Source organism: Lissotriton helveticus, chromosome 12, assembly GCF_964261635.1.
Source record: "Lissotriton helveticus chromosome 12, aLisHel1.1, whole genome shotgun sequence".
Classification (NCBI taxonomy): Eukaryota; Metazoa; Chordata; class Amphibia; order Caudata; family Salamandridae; genus Lissotriton; species Lissotriton helveticus.
In genome coordinates this window covers 735,788,103-735,810,632 of record NC_136073.1, presented here as the reverse complement: position 1 = coordinate 735,810,632, position 22,530 = coordinate 735,788,103, and the positions used below count along the sequence as shown (strand labels likewise).

Genomic DNA, 22,530 nt, shown 5'->3' with positions numbered 1-22,530 from the left:
AGCAAGACACACACTCCAAATGGCGAATGCATTTCGGCTACTTCATCGCCTTCTTCAGAGCCAGGGTTGCAAAACAGGAAATGGGCGCAAATGTGGATTTAAATACCCCGCCCCAACCTGTTGTTCGATACGAGGCTCCACCCCAGGGTAGGTAACATCAGCAATCACTTCCTGCAAGCTGCCTGTTGTTCGGTGCCTACAGGGCCCAAGATGCAATGTTTCAAGTGGGAAGATGCTGCGGGAGTGGGTGTAGCGTGTCATGGGAGATCTATAAATTCTATAGTAAAACTATCTGCATCAGCACTGCCAGGTAGAACTCGTGCAAAGTGCATGTTAATTTTGCGTGTCAGGTACCAGTCATATTTAGATTTTTGTGAGGGTTAAAGAGAGGCCAACTTTATGCTGCACCATCTGCTTTCCGTTCGGACCAGCAACCTGCAGGGGATGAGGGAGGTGATGAAGGAGGTTTCTTATTTTTACTCTCAGCAGGGCTCAAAACATTGGCATGATTTAAAGGGACGTAGGCTTGTAGAGTTGCGCTCTAGTTGTTGACCGCTACGTCACCACGCAGCGTGAGCGGCGGCCATTTTGGATCGCGCTGTACAAGCGCGATTTCAGCCGGAGCAACCGAAGGCACAGCACGCCCCGTGCTCTCCTTCCCAGAATGTGTTAAATATAATAAATACTTTGGCCCCCATTCCCCTGTGTCCTGTCACCGTTTGGGTGTTATCAATTCCGCAGGATGCCATTTGGACTTGCCTCGGCAGCGGCCGTCTTCCAAAAACTAATGCACTGTCTCTTCAAGGACATGTAGGGGGTGCAGTACTTCCAGGATGACATATTGGTGATGGGGAAAGACCGGAAAGATCATGAGACGAAATTGAACAAGGTGCTAAGTGTCCTAGAAGAAAAAGACCTCACAGCAGAGTGGGAGAAGTGCCGTCTTGGAATGGACACGAAATAGGAGAGCAAGGCATCACACTAAAAAGGGAAAATGTAAAAGCCATTTGTGATGCCCCGTCTCCATCCAGCAAGGAAGAAGTAAGATCCTTCTTAGGGATGGCTGAATATTACAGCAAATTCATACAACACTTTGCCACCAAGACACATCATCTAAGGGAACTCATAAGGGAAAAAACAGTGTTCACATGGACTGAAAAGACACATAGGGAATTCGAAGGCATCAAGAACAACATCAGCCAAGCCATACCCCTGGTAGGGATATGACCCTCAAGGACAATCGGTGCTGACGACGGATGCCAGTGACAAAGGACTGGGAGCAGTCCTTATGCAAGAAAGGAGAAATGGAACGATAGAAACTTTCAGCTTCGCCTCCAGAGCCCTATCAGACACAGAAAAGAAATTCAGCGTCATAGAGAAAGAGATGCTGGCCGTGGTAAGGGCCATGGGAAAATTCTGCTAGTTCCTATGGGGCACGAGGTTCCAACTGAAGACTGACCACAAGCCCCTTGTAAAAGTGCTCACATTCAGCGGACATGCAAGTGCTACTCCTAGGATAGCCAAGATGAATCTGAAATTACTTGAGTACCGATACGACGTGGAGTACATCCCGGGAAACAAGAACAAGGTAGCAGATTACCTTAGTAGAGCAGCCGCGATGGAAAGAGCACTAGACGGGGCAGAAGAGAGTGATGAGATGGTGGCCTTGATGGAAGACCCGGAGAAGGTGATTAGCAACCAAGAGTGGATGGGAGCATATGGAGAAGACCAGGACATCCAAGAACTGAAGGAATACATAGTCGGAGGATGGCCAGAAAAAAGACACCTGCGGACGCCCCTCAAGAAATTTTACGAAGTACAAGAAGAATTGTCCCAGGATGACAAAGGCACCTTCCTGTACAGAGGAGACAAAGTCGCCCCCCGACATTGTTGATACCACGATTGTTGGCGATTCTACATGAAGGACACCTAGGGATCGTGAAAACCAAGATGAGGGCCAAGCAGGGTTACTGGTGGCCAGGGATGGACATTCAAACAGAGAGACACGTGAGAGAGTGTGACCAATGCCAGCAAGCAGACAAGACTATGACACCTCTGAGGCCAGCCTTAGGGAAATTCATCAACCCGAAGAATCCATGGGAGGAGTTATCCATAGACATACTGGGACCTATACTAGATGACCAAGGTACCCCAAAATACCTATGCGTCATAGTGGATAGATACTCGAAATGGCCTGAAGTGCACATACAAGAAGAAATGGACACAGAAACGATACTTAGATTTCTCACTTCAACCTTTCTCAGGGAAGGCATACCGAAATCAGTTTTAAGTGACAATGGTCCCCAGTTTACCTCGGAGAAATGGCACAAATATATGGAGAGGAACGGCATCCAACCCAAACACACTTCCATATACCATCCTGCTGGAAACGGACAAGTGGAACGCTTCAACAGAGTACTCATGGCGTCCATCCAGGCGGCCATCACGATGGGCAAGGACTGGGAAAAAGAAGTCCAAAACATGATATGGGCCTACCGCATCACCCCGACGAGCACGGGGTAGAGCCCCTTCCAAATTTTAAGGGGTAGAGACCCCTTCACTAAAGATAACCTGGCGTGGAAGGAGAAGACCGTAACCAGCAAATGGTCCCCTGCAGTGTTGCAGCACAATCTAGAAAAAGCCCAAACGATATATACTGAACATTTCAACAGAAGAAAGAATGTGAAGGAAACATCCCTGGAGAAAGGAGAATGGGTCAGGGTCAAATTGGCGGTACTACAGAAAAAAGGTGACAGCAAATACAGTCGACCCTTACAAGTAAAGGAGGTGTATGACCGGGCTGCATTGCTTAGTGATGGGAACGTGTGGTTCCAAGATTGCATGTCCCGGTGTAACAAGATTCTACAATGGTACCCTGAAGGCAGAGAGCAAACAACGATGGACCTGAGGTCACAGGAGAATGACATTGTGAGCCTGGAAGGAGAAGGGAGCACGGTAGCGGAAGGACAGGAAGAAGAGCAAGGGGGCAGTGAAGTCCCAAGAGCAGAGGTATGCCCAAGAGAAGAGAGAGAGACTCCCAGGAGGGAAAGACCGAGTACACAAGAGGATAGAGTGGTGGGTCCAGCAACGAACAGTCCCCGAGAAGTGACTGCCACCCTAGTAAGATGGACACGGGGGGCAGAGCGATAGTGAGACCCACAAGATATCGAGACTATGAACTGGGAGAAGAAATGTAGTTAGATTATGTAGAGACTGTTAGTTTCTTGGTTGGTATAAAAAGGGGGAGATATGTAGAGTTGCGCTCTAGTGGTTGACCGCTACGTCACCACGCAGCGTGAGCGGCGGCCATTTTGGATCGCGCTGTACAAGCGCGATTTCGGCCGGAGCAACCGAAGGCACAGCACGCCCGGCGCTCTCCTTCCCAGAATGTATTATAAAATATTAAATAAATACTTTGGCCCCCATTCCCCTGTGTCCTGTCATCATTACCACAGGGGTAATAGCATCACAACAAGGCCCTTCTTTTGTTCGAGTATCATCCTGGCTGATAGCTTCAGCAGCCTAACAGCTACCAATGCAATGGAAGAATAAAGACGCACACATCTTGTAAATTCACAAGTAAGACAAACTGTGATTTGGAGGCAGGTTTTTGACTTTGTTCAACACCGGTATGTAAGAGATATGCATGCACTGTAAGAATGTCAGATGTAGGGTCTGTGAGAGTAATTAAAAAACACGTACTAATTAATTTGTTTATTTCATACTTTATTAGTGTTACTCATACCAATAGCGGGTGTTAGAGAACTTTACATCACACCCACACACTATACAAAGACAATAACGTGAAACAAATGTGTAAATCAAAGCACTGGATGGATATGTAACATAAGTTGAAAGAGGGTTTCAACAAGGTGTAGGAGTAATATATCATCTTTACTGCAGCATTTTATTTTAAGAGTGCATGGTCGGTAATACAAAGTCCGGCATTGAACCCCACTTATGGGTTCCCGGATGTTTTATAATTGATATAATGATAATAATAACTCATGTCCAACCCAATAGAGTTCGCAAGTTTTGTTCTACTTAGAAGAAAAGCACATTCCGCGAAAAAAATGTTGTCCGTTGTCTGTATCTCTGCTTGCGCGTTGCTATGCAGTTAAACTACACTTCCCAGCATGCCCCGGCAGAAACAGGAAGAGAAGCGGTAGTGGGTTAAGCGAAGGCAGGATCGAAAGCGCTGCCTCAGCTGTACAGGAAGATCCTAGCTCCAGCTGTTTACAGACAGTCACCATGAACGTTGTACTAGCCGTGAAGCAGTATGTGTCGAAGATGATAGAGGAGAGCGGGCCGGGCATGAAGGTGCTTCTCATGGACAAGGAGACGGTGAGCACTTCTCTCGTGCACAAGCGACTGGCCCTGTCTTGGCATACCATGGTCCACATTACAGACCTTTGCGCCATCTACAATCAGCGTAACTTGCTCCTTACGCACCCTATTAAAGACGCCTAGATTAGCGCAATCCGCAGCCAGCCCCACCTCCCTAGCTAAGAATTAAACTCCATCCAGACTCAGGGTATATGCAGAGATGCTCTGTATATAGCTCGTGTAAAACTAACCCTCAAGTCACAAGATCCAGTCCAATGCCAGCCTCAATCATCTCCAGTCCAGCACACATTAACACATACTGTCACAGCTTGTTCTGTATCTATCCTGTAACACCCACAGCCATGCAAGCTTCTGACACAAGGGCAGCTCTGTACCGTCAAAGGTCTGCACTGGTTCAGGTCAGTGCGTGGGTAGGTTCCAAATGAATTCCCTTACTTGTAGTTGTGTTTCTCCCATTACAAATTCAGTACATCTAGTAGCAGGAGAAAATCATTGAGTGGGTGAGATTATGGGGCTGAGAAATTAGAGAGTTCTGCACTCTCCTCAGCCCATGGTGCATGCAGAGAACTCCACTGTTCCTGCCTGTGGCATATAGAGTGCTACACCACCCACAGCCCCTGATGCACATTCATTCTGCACCAACCCCACACCATGGGACGCTCATTCTGTCCAACCAGAAGCTGAATGGAACGCTGCACAATCCCTGTATAGCATTTCAAGCACATGCTGGAACAGAGTCCTTAACCCTCCCCAGCCCATAGTACACAGAGAGCCTGCTCCAGCCATAGCTCGTGCAACCATCCACAGATCATGTTATTTACAGACGTGCCCCTTCCAACGCTCATGGTCAACAGTGCCATACATGTCATGATCTCAGACCATTTATAACAAACTTGGCAAGTAAATCTATCAATTTAAGATTTCTACCAGGCAAAAACAAAGTGTACAAATGGACTCAGGAATGTCAGCAAGAAGTTGATGGTTTGAAATTCAATGCCCATTAGATTCCCCATGTTAGACTAATGTTCTGATCTGTTACCTTTGCCTCAAATTGTAAAGCGCTCTGATATCCTTCGGGATCAAGTTCGCGCTATATAAAACTTTATAAATAAAAAAAAATTGTACAGAGTTGTGACCAGTCCCACGTGGGCGGTGGACCATATAGAACCACCATCCAGATCTTTTCATTTAAAGAACTCGCAAATGTCCATGTGCGCCTGCTTGCTTGGATGTTCGGTGAAACAATACCACAGTTCCCTGCCTATGGCTCCGCTATGTCTGTGTCACCAGCATGACAGCTTTCAGAGCCCTGTTGACCCTTCTTGCCACACACAAATGGTCGTACAGTGATCACAACCTGTGTGTCATTTTGAAGTGGTGCCTCTCTAGGGGCTCCTAAAATCAATTAGCTGTTCATTAAATGCATCTATGGAACTGAGCTGCATTTTCTCTGTACAGTTTTCAAAACCTTCACGGGGTTGTGAGTATATTGCTTGGGGAAGAGTACTGGCCTCGGGTTAATTCTATGAGATACGATTCTGTACATGTTATGATGTATTTAACATACTGCAGTTCTTGATCTTGGATACAGAAGGTCCTGTTGATGGGGGAGATTAGTTGGCAGTTCTTCATCCAGATGATGTGTCCAGAACAGCTGTTTTGTCGCTATCAGCCAGAAATGTTTCATAATGAGATACTGTTACCCGAAGTAACTCAGATTTCTTTAAGGAACATTTGTATAGCACCTTAAATAATAATGTGTCTGCTTTAAACATTGGCATATGTAAATACTCTACCTCTTTCCCATGGATTTTCAGTCTTATCGTTCACCTTATTTACATATTTCAAAAATAGTGACGGCGCTCCTGAGGGTGCCACTATGGTCATATTATGTTGCAGAAAACACAATTATTTTAATCTGCGAAGAGGGCTCTCGTCTAGAGTTCTTTCAGTATATTTTATGGCATTCGTTTGGCAGTTTCCTACATAAAATACATATTTTTGTGTGAAATTTTATATTTTTCATATTAATATTAATCTTCATAAGTTTTTTCTGTTTTAAAATACAGGTCAGTATGCGTTTCGGGTCGTAACGATACTCTTTATCAGGAGAATTAACATCTTTATCAGATATAAACACGAATACCTAATTTCATTCTCTTATAATCACAAAATGGTATGTAGAGGTAACGGTCCTATCTCTTTCTTTTCGAGGTCACCCTCTCTTACTACTTCCAATAAACTGCACTTGCAAGATTATTGTAATGTATGTGCTAAAAGCAGCACAGTTTCAGCAACCTTGGCGCACAAACCCCTTATGGGCCTGCATATGAACATTGGAGTTGTTCATGATATGCCCTTAATCCTTCTGTATGGGAGAATGTGGTTTGTATGGGCATACTTTTAAGACCATCATGAAGTATATCCAAGGACATGTGTGTTGGGTGCAGTGTTTTATAGGAGGACATTGATTATTTGTGCATCTGTATGCACAGTGATCTTTGTTACCACAATCCTGGTATCAGAGTGTTGAGAAAGCAAAACTCCATAACATCCGGGGAAGCTAGATGACACCATGGAGGTGCTCCTTGCCATAGACTGAGACATTGCACAGAGTTCAGATGCAAACTTGCTGGTCACTATTTAGCAACATACTGTGAATCAAAGCTGTAAGAGGTGTGACAAGTTCCCTAAACAGAGGTGACAAAGTTTCTAGGGTTCCATGGATCTTCAAGATGGTCATACAGGCATTTTAGGAGCCCGAGTTGGTCATAGTGGGAACATCCATCACGAAATATAGCTTAGAGGCAGAGGCTGTGCTTACACTGTTTGACAACAGAAGGCAGTAAGCAGTAAAACTTCAGCAAAATACAGCGTTTTCCAGTTTCCACTGAAAAGCAAAATATTGCCTTTGGTGGTGTATTATTGGTTGTGAATGGTTTTAACTGAAAACTGGAAACCCTAAACATATTACAGAAAATGTGGATGAGGTGTGTTATTATCCTCACAAATGTGGGGAAAAACGTCTTATGGCACATCGAGGATAGAAGTGCTACAGTTGTCTCTAGATCTTTGTGCCACATCATAATCTGAGTTGTTATTGGGGTCTTTAAGTTTAAGGTACTGAGGTTTTGAAGGTTGATGCTCATAAAACATTATCAACTAATGAAACAAATCTTTGTGGACCTGGACTTATTCTGATTATGAAAACAGTGCCAATGGCAGAAAGCGGAAATAAAACAAACCAGCAAGAGTGAGCTAAAGAGACAGGAAGAATGGTGTGGTGAATGAAAAGTGTCCGTGCATTATTCAGTCAACAACAGAAGCATCTCTTCAGAAAACAAGTTGCAATTTTAGTACAAAGTGCATAGCTTCTGGCTGGATATGTGTTTCTCTGACATGAGCTGAAGGTTCCATACAGATTAGCTACTGAACTGTATTTTCTGCTCCCAATTTATTGCAAGAGTCATGTTGTTTGCATATTACTTTACTTCTGATGTATCCATCTTCCACCACCCCATATATCGATAACAGAGTATATTATACGTCAAGGGGTGACCTGGTTTCAGTTCTTGCTTTTCCATACCTCATTGTCCGGAGCGCGCGCTCTCTCTCTCTCTCTCTCTCTCTCTATCTATCTATCTCTCACTCTCACTCTCACTCTCACTCTCACTCTCACTCTCACTCTCTCTCTCACTCTCTCTCTCTCGATGTCTCACTGTCGAAGTTTTTAGGTACTTCAACAGTAACAAAGTCAAATGTCTCCTTCGAAAATGTCAGTATTTAAATCCAATTGTCTTTTGCCAAGATATCATTGTCAGACCCACAATACTTTTTGATGTTGTGTTTATAACTGGAATATGATGCCATGGACTAAGCCTCCTCTGTGTTCCATTACATGAAGCATATCAGGGAGCTGAAGGCAAAGTTGGTTTTGGCAATGTCCAGCGCCTAAGAGTTCTCTTACACCCTGACTGGGGCAACCTCCCAAAAGAACTTCCCATTAAAAAAAACACAAGAAAGCATTGTTGGAAGGACAAGTCGTCCACATTCCAGGATTGTGTGGAGTTTTGAGGCTGTTCCAAGAGCCGGGACCCTTCATTAGATAAGATCTTGATGCTGAAAATTATATAACAAAGTGTCCACCTCCATTGACAGACCCTCAAGAAAGTTGAACCCTTCTATCTTGCTTTGTTGATTGTATTCAGGACAGCTCTTCACAGGGTTAGCACAATTGTGTGCGCTTGGCTGTTCTGGAGTCTTTGACCCCACGGAATCTGATTTGACTAACCAGTCTGATTATGGTAATACCCAATATTTTATGGAGGTAACCGGGCATATAGTGGCAATGCTTGGCAAAAGATGTTTTTACTGGATTAAATTGTCTGGTATATGGTGGAATTACAAGGGATTCCTATGGAAGTTACAGGTATGTGGTTGAAATACATGGCCATTTGATAACAAAACCTGTGTTTAGGAGGAGCACAACTCAGCGAGCACTTCTACATCGTAGAACAGGAATGCATATTGCAAATTCCTCAAAGAGATCATACCGTACATGTGCAATGCACATGCACTCAAATACCACCAATACACAACATCATCAGTACATCTATTAACCACAGTTTCACGTCCGTTTCCAATATTCCCAGATCTGAGAGGCATTGTGCATACCAGGCAGCTGAGAGCTGTGCCTCATTGCGCAATCCAAAAATCCCACAGCATGAAGACGCTTTACCAGTGGGAGATGACCATTATACAAATGCCAATAAAATAACAAGTCTGATGTTAGTGCCTGGTATATCAGGGAAGAGGTTCCAGGTATATGATAGCAATATGTGGTGCATCACTGGTTCAGTCTATCTATCAAATGGCATAGGGTTGGGATCAGTTCCTGAAGCTTTCCAAATGCAATTATGAGGATGTCAAACCTGGACCAAATTATTTCAGACTGGCTGTTATATAAAAGAGTCAGATTTGAACCTCTCTCTTTTTTACTGTGTTGGGGTTAACTCGAATGGTTTTAAAAAGATTATGAACACATCCACCCGGATAAGAAGAGCTGTTTACCGTTAAGCAGAAGTTATCTTTCATTGACTGGTTTGTGTCAGTCTTAGTACTGCACTATGGACAGCACCTAGCTGGTATTTGCTAATACATGTTTTGTAGTGCAGTGGTTTCATTGGACTGTCTATATTAAATTAGATCCTGTGTATTCTTTGAAAGATTGTACATTTTGCCTTAATTTCAGGAATCAGAAATATTCCATGGGAGATAGGTAGGTTTGTGCAATCTTTCGAGTGTTTTGGGTTCATGAGTTTCGATGGAAGAAATTAGATCTGTGTTTCAGTCATGGCAGTGTAGCCGATGTGGCCTTGTTAAGTTAGGAGTGTGTCCAGATTGGTATGGTCTCGGAATTGGAGAGGAATGTTGACTTTGACCTGTGTTATATGGCTAATGATGGATCTCTTTCCTCACTTGCACTTGTCTTCTGTGGATGGGTTGGAAAGTATCTAGTTATTTATTTTCCTTTTCTTGGCCATGTGAGTGTCTAAACAAAGCTACTTATTGTTTTCAATATTTTACAGTCAAATGTTTGAGATGCTTGATGCATAATAACACTACTTAGAGCCCCCGACACGTGAACATTTTGAATATATGTTCTCTAATTCATTTCACGACATCGTAAAAAATATGGAATCAGCATAGAAGAATTTGAAATGGATGGCAGATCGGATCTGCCAGCCCCCTCTAACCTAACGAGATTTACATCTCATTGTTACCCGCCTTAATCTATTTGGTTCCCAGGATTTTACTTTCTTATTCTCTTATTGCACCTATGTTCCTGCTGTAGCTGTTGCTTGAAATCGTTTGCTCTTTTCAATCCCCACCACTTTTGATTTTTGGAAAAAATGTAAACTAGTTGAATGATCAATACGCCTTTTTAAAGGACTGAAATGAAATCTCTGCAGCACATAGGCTGCACAAATGAGTGATGAAAGAGGGCAGCAGGACAAGAGGAATACCCAGGTAGCAAGATCTTTTTTCATATTGCTGTTTCTCTTGTATGCCGAGATTACATCTTAAACAAGTATATGGCAAACCTTGTGTTTATATTTTTTCTAGACTGGGATTGTCAGCATGGTATACACCCAGTCAGAGATCCTGCAAAAGGAAGTCTACCTCTTTGAGCGAATCGATTCTATGAACCGGGATGTCATGAAACACCTCAGAGCCATATGCTTCCTGAGACCTACCAAGGTAAGTGAGGCAAGGGTGGGAGGGAAAAGCCTTCACTGTAGTATTAGCATTGTCGTTTCTAGTCCAGATAATCAACTCACTGTAACACTTGTTTTATGTTTCTAATTCCGATATTTAAGTAAATATATCCTTCATTGTTATAAATATAAAGATGTTATTGGAAAAAGGATGCGTTTGTAATTTCGTAATTTCGACAAACTATTTTTTAGAACTACACAAAATTGTCTTAATCTTTTAATGAATGAAAACATATCTTCCTGCCCACAGCAGACATTTCATAATCTGTCAATAGTGTGTATCAAGGAGCTGGAAAATAAAGAAATCTAAACAGTGATGATAACTTTCAAGAATTGGTTAACATGCCAAGTTACGGGTAACAGTTTTTGTTGATGACTTTTAGGTCTGTGGCACAGTATATAATATGAACCGAGATCATGTGTAAGAAATTTGCTGAGCACAACAGACAATTGTATGAAATGTAAACATACTATCAATTTTTCAAATGACACAGAAATGAATAAGGGTACACAAACATGTCACCATCGTATGGTAGGAAATTACAAGTAAAACTTAAGATTGGTCAGTCTGACTTTTCAGCAGTTACAAAAAAACCTTCAAGTAAGATTGTGAACTATACAGTAATTACCTGTTCTGCCCAGATTTAGGCATTCAAACAGTTAGTGCAATTATTTCTCTATGGTTTGCTGAGAGTAGACCTGTAATCTAAGCTCTCATCTTTTCCCCTGAAATGTCAAATTATTTTTACTTTGCACTAGAGTCGATCAAAAATGAGTTCTGAGATTCGTGGTCGGTTATAGATTAAAAACATGGTAATATGTTGTGCAATTAGTTGTTAGGATTTTATAAGTGTTGTATGACTCCTAAATAGTTCATGCGTCTTACACCAACATTGACAGGGATTTTACTTTCTACTGCTCAGTTAGTGATGTAAAAAATCCAAATAAAGCTAGCCAGTTGACTCTCTGAGTTTGATGTGGAAAGTTACTATCTGAAAACATGACCATGAGTTCAGAAATGGAAGTATATGATGGCTGTCAGAAAGTTCTCACACCCTCCCAGCATGCTGATTGGGAGATGTCGCCTAACGGTCAGAACGGCTGATCTTAGAGTTGGGGAGCCAGGTTTGAGTCCCAGGTTCAGCTTAAGAGCCTGTGAATCTTTGCAAATCACTTAGGGCCAGATGTAGGTAAATCTGAAATACCAATTTCTTAATAGCGAATTTTACTGATTTGCTATTAAGAAATCGGTATTTCCTATGTAGGTAAAGATTCGGTAAAAAATACCAAATCCTTAATATTCCTAATTACCGAATCGGTAATTGAGATTTTCAGTAATAAGGAATACCTACCCATTCATTTCTGTGGGCTTGGAGGCCCATAGGAATGAATGTGAAGACATTCACTATTAGCGATTTGGTATTACCGAATCGCTAATAGCGGGAGCACTTTCAAGGGTGCCAGGGTGTCAAAAGGACACCCTGTTGAACCCCTGAAATGTGCATGTGTGCACATGTGGCGTACATGCATGCCCTAAGGGCATGACTGTGTGCCACATGGCACTTAACAAAAAACAAAAAAGTGATTTTTTTAAAGGAAATCAGTAATTACCACCAACTTGAAGTTGGTGGTAATTACCGATTTCTTAAGCCTCAAAAGCACTCTTTAATGTGCTTCCTACATTGCATTTAAGGAATCAGTATTACAGATTCCTTAAATGCAAGAGCAATAAGGAATCAGTATTTACCGATTCCTTATTTACCGATTCCTTATCTACAATAGGAATGGCAAAATACCAGTCGGTAACGCTGAAATGTACCGAATTTCGGCATTACCAACCAGTATTTAGCCACCTACATCTGGTCCTTAATCTTTCCGTGCCGAAATAAAATATTTAATGTCATCACGTGCATATGTAAAGTGCTCCACTGCCCTTGGGCCAAGTTCGTGCTACATTGAACTTTAAAAAATAAATTAATAGATAATGCTGGACACACTCAATCCTCCACCATTGACAAGTGATCACATAAGAAATGCACCCATTGGAGTGGAGTGTAGAACGCAGGGTAATGCTTCAAGTTAGACTACCTTTGAACTTCCTGTGGGACCTTTTATGATTGAATATTTAGTGTCACATGTTATGTTACTATAAAAAATAACACAGTTAATGACTCTTCCCCTCACAATGTTTTTTGCTATCAAATTGACCCTTTATTCCACGACCTCTTCATGAACCTCGCTTTCAGCACTTTTAAACCTATTCACTTCTCTAAACGTTTACCTCTCTTTTATACATAATCAGCGGTTTAAATTGAAAAGCTTTAAAAAATTCTGTTGTTTTTATTTATTTAATTGCAATGTTTTTCTTTTTTTTCCATGAAGGAAAATGTGGATTTCTTGATTCAAGAACTTCGTAGACCCAAGTATTGTGTTTATTTCATTTGTAAGTATCCTTACTATGGTTCCATAATTCTTTAATGCACTATAAATGTTCTGAAGTGAACCCCACATGGAAGGATGTTATATTCATCCAGTCGATTGTGTTTATGGCACCTGTTGTACACTTTTCTTCATCTGTTTACAGTGATCATCCTCAAAAGTAACTGTTTCCTTGCTGTATTTATCACTACTTTTAATATTTTGGCCCTAGGTCGAGATTTCTGTTTAGTGAATTCACTTTAAATTCTCTCTCTTTATTTGTTAAATATTTGAAATATCAATATAGCTTACTGGCATACGCCCCCATCATGTTAAACTTCCACGCCTCCATTCAGATTAAAGAACTGTTTAAAAAGATCACAGAGGTGCATGATCCATGAGTATATTTATAGCCTAATACAAAAAAAGTAAAACTGTATTTACATCATATGTTTGGTAATAAAGTAAAATTGTATTTTCATCATATGTTTGGTACCTTATCTTTAGATGATTCAATTCAATTCATAAAGCTTTATTCGGAACATTAAAAAAAACATGTCCATAAAAGCACATACAGTTACAGATACAAACATTTCATTAAAAGAAAAACACATAATGCATATATTATCCAGAGGGGGATGGAATAAATATTTAAAATGCTTAAAAACACATACTTTTCCTGGCGCTGATTGATTTGAGCAAAAATGTAGCAGTAAAAAAGCAAATGTCCGGATGGTGCAAATTAAAAAGCAGTTTCATAGAGTCCGTGATTGTTCTCACTCCAAATCTTTTCAACATAGGCTTTACAAAGAGTTTCCGTAATTCACTATACAATTTGCATGATAAGAGAAAGTGCTTGGTGCTCTGTTCCGTTTTATTATCACATGCACAGGGTCCATTAGGGCGCATTTTAATATTGGGGCACGCAACAAGATAATGTACTATTCCCATCCTCATTCTGGTTAGTACAAACTGGTGCGAGACTCTGGTTACCTGTACCAAGTACGGATGAAATCCAGTAAAATCATTCATGCTATTGTACAGTATACATGTGGGTAGTTTAGAATCCTCCAGGGAATGCCTTTCGTTGCAATAATTCAGAAAAGTTATTTTCATATTTAATTTAGAGATATCAGAGGCACTGTATGGATCATTGGTCACATTAAGCCCAAAAATCTTTAGGAAGCATTCAATAATGTATTTAATCCAAGGGATCTTAAGATGCTGGTCCAAAGAAAGGCAATCCTCAATAATAGTTCTGTTCAATGAGGTGCCATCACTCAGCCAAATAGAGCGCCACAATAATAAGGGTCTTAACATGATCATATCATTTAGGGTTTGAATCCCTGTTTCCTTGTGAACCAAGGTGTTGGAGGTAGATTTGGGTAAACACAGGAGCCTTTTCAGGAAATTATTCTCCTCTACCTGAAGGCTCCCCGCTGGTGACACACCCCATACACCTGCCCCGTAAAGGGCTGCAGAAAGACATCTAGATTGATAAATTTTTAACATGTCTTTAATGCCTCTACTCCCCAGCTTCTTGGCAAATACAAAGACCCCATTAGCACTCCTAGTCATCTTTGTTTTTACAGCTTTGTGTTCAATATCCCATCTACCATTATTTGAAAAAGTAATTCCCAAGTAGCAGAAATTTTCAACTTTTTGGACCGGTTCACCATCAATAAAATAATGGGATTTACTTTTCATTTTAGCTCGTCCAGGCCCACACTCCATCACATATGTTTTAGATTTATTAATCACCAGTTTCCTGTTTTTGATGAACTGCACAATGCAGTCCATCAAACGTTGAAGACCCAGGGGAGTCCTGGACAGTAACACGGCGTCATCCGCATAGAGTAACACGGGTATGTTAAGATTGTTAACTCTAGGGGCATCCGCCGTGACTGTCTGCAGGACAGAATCCACCTCATTTATGAAGAGGGTGAAAAGCAGGGGTGCTAAAACACACCCCTGTCTAATTCCCCTCCCGATCCTGAACTTGGTCGTACACTCCCCATTAGGTCCGTATCGAACACTGGTGCTAAGCTTTTCGTACAGGCGGGCCAGGAAATAAATTATACCTTCAGGAGCCCCCATTTCTATCAGTTTGGCCCATAATATAGCGTGGTCTACCATATCGAAAGCGATGCTTAGGTCAGCAAAACATAAATAAAGCGACCCTTTTTTGGCCTGGGTATATTTCCCTATCAAAAGCTCTAGATTCAGACACTGCTCAATGGTGCCACGTCCTTTTCTGAACCCAAACTGACAATTAGTTAAAATCTCATTGGTTTCTGCCCATTCCTCTAGTCTTACTAAAAGGACCCGACTCATAATTTTGACAGATGAGTCCAGTAAGGATATTGGTCGATAATTCTTGGCATTGCCCCGGTCACCTTTTTTATAAATAGGAGCGATTATTGATTCCTCCCAAGTAGACGGTATTTTACAGCAGATAGCTGCATTGAAGATTTTAGCCAACAATGGGCCCCAAATCTCCGGTGCGGTCTTATACACGTCTATGGGTACTCCATCGGGTCCCTGGGCCTTCCCTCCCTTACTGGCTCTTATGCTAACCATAACCTCATCTATGGTGATATTTAAGGCTACGATAGGCCAGCCTTCTCCATTGGGGACAGGTCTATTACTTGAGTCAAAAATAATGGAGAAATGTTGGATCCAAGATTCCATACTCACATTTGATGTGAGTTCTGGTACCTTTTCATCTTTTAGGAATGGACTATTCACCGTGGACCAAAACAAGGTACAATTCTTCAATTCTGCTGCTTGGCTGAGGTTGTCCCACGCTTCCTGCTGTAATTCGGCTTTTCTACGTTTAAGGATCAAATTAAAATCCTGCCTAAGTTGAATCACCAGACTCTTGTCTCTTGGTTTAACTGCCAAGGCCTCTTTAAGGTCCCTTCGGGCAGTAGAGCAAGCATGATCAAACCACCCCCTTTTGTATCTATTCTTGTGCCCAACCTCTTTGGTAAACTTCTTATTGATGGTTGAATTAATTCTATCAAAGTGGTCAATACTGTCAGCCGAGGTTTCATCCTGTTCTAAAATTGCCGTGATTTCCATTAGACAACTAGTGATGATGGACTCAGATGTTATATCCGCTTTTTCTCCCTTCCACCTCAACCTATAACCATTCTGCCTATGAGGTTCAATGTTAACAATACTACCTTGTTCACGTATATAGACATGGTTCCATATTATTACCTCAGTAGTTAAACAGTTATGATCACTTAGCACAACATCAACCACCTTGGGCACAGAACATAGCGAAATAAGTGTTGAAGACATGCATATAAAATCAATAATAGTATTAGCGCCCCTTCCTTTAAAAGTCGGTATATTTTCACCCTCATCATTTTTGACATTTTCCATAATTTCCATATCATAGTCTATCAGAAAGTTATTCAGGGTCTCTCCATAGGAGTGATGGGGAAAATGAACATCAGCATCCCCCAAACGATTATCCACACCGCATAACTTCTGAGATGATAATGGACATACTGAAACGTTAAAATCCCCCACAAAAATAAATTCAAAAACGCCATTAAAATTTTTAACACAATTAGTCAATGCCCTATCTAATTCGTTAATTGCAACATGTCTAGTGCCATCAAATATATTATTAATCAAAAGTATATTTCTACCCGCTTCTTGCGCTAGCCATAGAATTTGTGAATGAGCCCCCACTTTTACATAGTTTTTCACCGAGATAGGCAGCTTGACTGAAATCAACACCAACAACCCTCCTTTAGCTCTGCCATGGGTTGAGACCAAGGCAGGAAGTTCATAGGATACAAAGCCATCAATGCCCCTAAAATCTTTACACCAGGTTTCCTGGAGGCAAATGATGTTAAATAAATTCACAAAATCTTTCCATCCTAACATATCCTCCTTTGCCGCTAGGCCTGCATTATTCCAGCTGGCAATATGACAAGTTACCCTATCACTCTCATGGCTGATAATAGGCGGTCCATCACTAAATATGGACATTTTATCCTCTAGGTTAAAAAGCTCTATGTTATACATTGAATTTGAGGCATCTCCCCCTACCGACACACAATCTACAATCACTTTATCGTCCAATTCATTTACGGACATAGTTACTTTTCCACAATTATTACTAGTTACATCACCCCGGGAAAGGTCAATCTCATGTCAATCATTCTGATCCAGAAAGCTCAACGACTGGTACCTATTCTGAATTGGGACTTGATAGACCATCCCACTAACAGGCAAAGGGGTGCTACCATAGGTTGTAAATGGGTTGGGGGTATATGTTACGAATTTATTCCCGCCTATCGCAGAGTTCACCGTATGCATCGGCGGGGTGAATATACCATCCTGGGGACCAGGACGGATATTAGGCAACACAGGTCTATTTACAAAAGATGGATAAGTAAAGTTGCTCGTTACCCCCTCCCCGCAACTAACAGAGGGCGGCCTGCTAAGATGGTTATAAAAATAGCCCAGTGGTCTAGCAATCAATCTAATGGCTATATTATGCTGCTTCCAGACTAACGTAACATAGTGTTTCTAAGAGGCGAACCTTCAGTTCTAAGCCATAGACTTGCACAATGACTAATCCGGTTTAAACAAACAGATGTTTGGACTATTCCGGGTGTTCACTTTTACCTATCTAGGTATAGATGCAGACTAGCTCACATTAAAACAGTTCTTTATGTATAGCAAAGAAGTCTCTGCATTTCCCTCAGTATTAATCTTACTGCGGTAGTTCAAGTGATTGCTCTCCTCCAATCTTGGCCAGAATATGTTTTGTGGCAAAATTAGACACCTCCACTAGCTGCCCAAATGCATATATTCTCCTTCTTGTTTGCAACATCTTCGTCTGACAATAGGGTTCAGGAAGGATGTTAGAAAAGGTTCTTGAAATATACTCTGGCTTTTTCACTCCATTGACCTCATTACTGTTGACCGCTGACTCATGCATCAATGTCCTCTCTCTCTGCATGGAGGAGAAACCCCTCTTGGGGATAGCCACTTTCTTTCCAATATTGCCTCTTGGTAGACACTTCCTCTCCTGTGGTTTTCCTATGCACATTCAGTCTTCCTTCTCCTCTCTTGACATCTGTTTTTAACCCTGCGCCTTTACTCCCTTCTTCACCTGCACACATTTCCTTTTACTCTGCTGGCGGGGAACATCTCTCTGATGGCAAATAGGCTGCCCAGTCTCATTTGGCATTGTCTATACCTGTGAAGGATACAGGTTAATAGTATGCAAGAGATAAGTGGAGGGAGTGTCCTTGATAAACCCCTGCCCATTTCATATGAATCTGATATGACCGGCCCTGTGACATCATTGGCTGGTTGTCTCACTGCTCCTGGAAGAGATTACATTGGTCATTTTGAGGTTATTTGATGTCGCTCCCTATAAGACTGATTTTGAATACAGCGCAAGTATCAACAAAGGCTGGATCCTTTAAAGTGTGGTTCTTCCAATTCAAGCTTTAGTTCTCAGCCCAAACTGGCAACATTTTTCTCCAATGGAACCCTGTCATGTTCTTGTTGATTTCAGATTTTACTAACGTGATCAGCAAGAGTGATGTCAAGTCGCTGGCTGAGGCTGACGAGCAGGAAGTAGTAGCCGAAGTTCAGGTGTGTATCACGAACCACATTGTTGCATAAAGGTGCAAATAGTTAATGCTCCAGAGGATCAGTCAAGTAGCAATATGTCCTAAGCAGACCAAGAGAGGCACCATTGTTTATTCCAGAGTAGGATGTTTCCATAAAGAAAGTAAGACCTTTAATTATGTATTAAATAGCTGCCCCAACTTGGAAGAAGCACAACTTCCAAAATATATCCGAACAAAATATGCATCTCTGGAAGCTTTTAAGTTGTTTCAAAAGCCACCACATTGCTTAATTATTTTCAATTACACATGCCCAATAATAATAATAATTATTATAAAATCCATATTAACATATACAGTATAGTATCTGTTGGCCAGAAACCTAGCCATCATTAACACAAATATTTTTCATATGGTTTTTGCTTGATGTTTATTGTAATTGTGTTTGAGGTTTGATTTAACAGTATATTTTCTTCTTGAAAATGGCAACTGCAGCTGCTAGCTTTTCTTTATTGAAACTAGCTGTACTGCACATTGTCTCCCCAGGCAGCATTAAAAAAACATGCAGTTATATTCTCCGATATTCACTGTTCCTAGCCAAAATCAGCGAAAACATTTGTGTTAGAGTGTAAACCATATGCATCACTCACTGCATAGTAAAAGGATACAGCACAAGTTGAAGCACAATACTTGTTTCTGATCTATGAGCTTAGCACAGCAGTTAAACCCACCAGTGTGTACAAGGTGGTCTCAAAGTTGTCTGTAAAATAACAAAGAATCATGAAAATTAATGAGATCTGCCTTCTCCGCATTAAACGGTGTGAGTAGTCGTAGAAAAACCACCAGCTGCTGGGAATTGCACTTTTACTATCAGAAAATCTGTAATCTTGAAGTACACATAGACTCATTTTCCTCTGCTGTTAAACTACTCTCTAGTCTAGAGGTGATCTTGGACCACCCTTCCTGAATGCATTAGTGGATGAAATATATGTTACCAGGGCATTCTTTTGTCTACAAGCAGTCACAGGCTGCTTTCCACACCTTGTCGGTCTTTCAAAGCCTGCTTTTATAGTGTTATTTGATCTGAAAGTAGAAATAACCACTCCAGTCTTACGTAATAGAAACTCTCTCGATTAAAGCAATTGATGGAATCGAAGTAGCAATAAATATTCTGACTAAATTTAGACCTTACCTTCTGTTTGATGATAGGATACACACCAGTATTAAGATATTTCTTAGTTTGGAAAAGAAGTAAAAGCTGGTGGTTGGAAGACTTGAATTATTATTAACCATATTCTGGACCACAATGTGTTTACTCACTGTGCCATTATGGATATAGAGCAACCATATGCAAATCTGGTCTTGGCTCAGCTCAGTAATGGATAGTCCATTTTGAAACAAGAGGCCTTATCCTCTTTGAATGGAACTACAAGGATATAATAGTGAGATATGATTCTCCTTGTTGGGCCTCATCATTGAGATTCTGCTTGCGCCAGTAGCTAGGGGACCACCATCATATCTGAACTGTATGCTTGTATTCCATTACAGAGAAGACATGGTCAAGCAGTTTGGATGGACAGTCCATTTCAGGTTGCACCAACACCAATTTGTGAATCGGTGGTGTCTGGCTGTAATAGCACAGTCAATCTAAAAACAACAGAATGAGATGAGCCCAGAGTAATTGCTATCTGTTCTGATTTATTCAAGCATTTGTTCTCATCACACTTCACTTCTGCGCTGTCTAAAAGAGTGTGAAATTTGCCCTTGGACTATCTCTGAGTCGATGCAGGGGTATTGCTGCTATTAATGAATTCCACTTTCATGATGAGGCAATATGAACCAAGAGATTGCTTTTCTTTTGGGAGACTCTGTAACATACCTCCTTTCCTTGCTCTCTTAAATAAGATGAACGCCATATCGTCGTCAATATTTTGTGCACCCCCTTACGTCAAATGGAGTTTAACAAGCCTTTTGTCTTTGTAACACTTTGGCTTGGGAGGAGATTCACTATTATGATAAAACAATGTGTGTTGATGCCTAAATGGTGATGTTTTGTATTTGATTTCAATAGGAGTTTTATGGAGATTACATCGCTGTGAGTCCGCATGTGTTTTCCCTAAACATTCTGGGTTGCTGTCAGGTATGAAGCACACTATCAATGTATTTTTTATAATGGTGGTGATTGTTGTGACAGATTAACATTGTTTTCCAGTCGAGCAATGTATTTCATTCACTTTGGTGTTAAGGTTTCCTGAGGCTGAGATCTACATCGGCGCCTCGCTGCTGGTCGCGCTGGTCGCGCTCTATCTACTCGCACTGAAAACTTTTTAAAATCCCGTTTTGGATTTTATTTAATAATTATTTTTTTCGCTTTCCCCTGTTCTTAAATCACGCTCCTGTCCCTTACCTTGCACCATAATTTTCAGGAAGAGCCACCGCTGTTTGGCGGGTCCGGGTTCCCGGGAGGTTGTGGGTGCCAGGGACATCTTGGTGTGGGAAGGAAAGTGTGAGCGCCATTTTGGAGCGTCCAGCTGATCTGGGACGCGGAGAGGACGCTATTTAGGGCGAGCTGCACGAGGAGAGAACCTGGTAAGGTTTCCTGAGGCCGAGATCTACATCGGCGCCTCGCTGCTGGTCGCGCTGGTCGCGCTCTATCTACTCGCACTGAAAACTTTTAAAAATCCCGTTTTTGGATTTTATTTAATAATTATTTTTTTCGCTTTCCCCTGTTCTTAAATTACGCTCCTGTCCCTTACCTTGCACCATAATTTTCAGGAAGAGCCACCGCTGTTTGGCGGGTCCGGGTTCCCGGGAGGTTGTGGGTGCCAGGGACATCTTGGTGTGGGAAGGAAAGTGTGAGCGCCATTTTGGAGCGTCCAGCAGATCTGGGACGCGGAGAGGACGCTATTTAAAGATCGCCTGTAGCGCAGCGGTGACGCGCAGCGGAAGCGCCTTCCCTGCGCCTGAGTCGTGCCAGAGTTCTGCCCGTCTGCGCTCGTCAGCGTCTCGGAGGTGTACGAGGTGGGACTCTGGCTGTTTTACATTTAGTACTTTCTGGCTTACTTTTTTAATTTTATTTGGTTTTTTAGCTTGGATTGAGAATGATTGTGTATGGTGCTGCTATGTTGCATGCATTGCGCATTCACTCTCCGTTGTGTCATTGTGTCTTTCCCGGAGGACGCCACCTGAGGAAAGGCTGTCCTGCCTGTGGATGGCGCCCTGAGGTTTCGCCGAAAACAGTTTTGACACCTCCTATTCTGCACTGTCAATGTGCTCTCCTGAACACCAGATCCCTTGCCAGACATGCCACGGACATTTGGAATCTTCTTTCGGACTCTAATATGTCCTGTCTGTTTTTAACAGAGACCTGGCTAGGGGAAGGCTCCGGACCGGATTTGGCCTGTGCCTTACCTCCTAACTATACTATCTTAAGGAAAGACAGAGTCGGCGGCAGGGGAGGTGGAGTGGCCCTTATAGTGGATAAAGCCCTTGTATGCACTTCTTTCCCTGTGGAGAATATCGCAGGTTGCGAAGCCTTAGGCTTTACACTTGGCCTGTCGGCTTCTCAGACATGCACTGGGATCCTTGTTTATAGACCGCCTGGGCCCATTGGCTCGTTCTTTGATGATCTGCAGGCTGCACTTTCTATACCCTGCATGCGATCAGCACACTGTGTCCTGTTAGGGGATCTGAATTTGCACATGGATATGATAGCGGACCCCGATGCGGCCAAACTGCGGGATATTACTGCATTGCTCGGGCTTGTCCCCTATATTGATACACCCACTCATATTAAAGGTCATTCCCTTGACTTAATTTTTTCTACGACTCAGATTGCTGTGTCCCCGCCGCTTCCTGTATTATGGTCGGATCATTTT

At 41.9% G+C, this 22,530-nt stretch overlaps 1 protein-coding gene across 1 annotated transcript in view; it reads left to right on the top strand.

Moving 5' to 3' along the window:
* The first annotated feature begins 4,147 nt into the window (after nt 1–4,147).
* Nucleotides 4,148–22,530, top strand: part of VPS45 (vacuolar protein sorting 45 homolog) — a 216,785-nt gene continuing 198,402 nt past the window's right edge. The window contains exons 1-5 of the mRNA XM_078671388.1: nt 4,148–4,344; nt 10,474–10,608; nt 13,008–13,068; nt 18,598–18,677; nt 20,724–20,792. Of these exons, the coding sequence (XP_078527514.1) occupies nt 4,252–4,344; nt 10,474–10,608; nt 13,008–13,068; nt 18,598–18,677; nt 20,724–20,792 (438 nt within the window). The 5' untranslated portion in view covers nt 4,148–4,251. The remainder of the gene's footprint in view (nt 4,345–10,473; nt 10,609–13,007; nt 13,069–18,597; nt 18,678–20,723; nt 20,793–22,530) is intronic.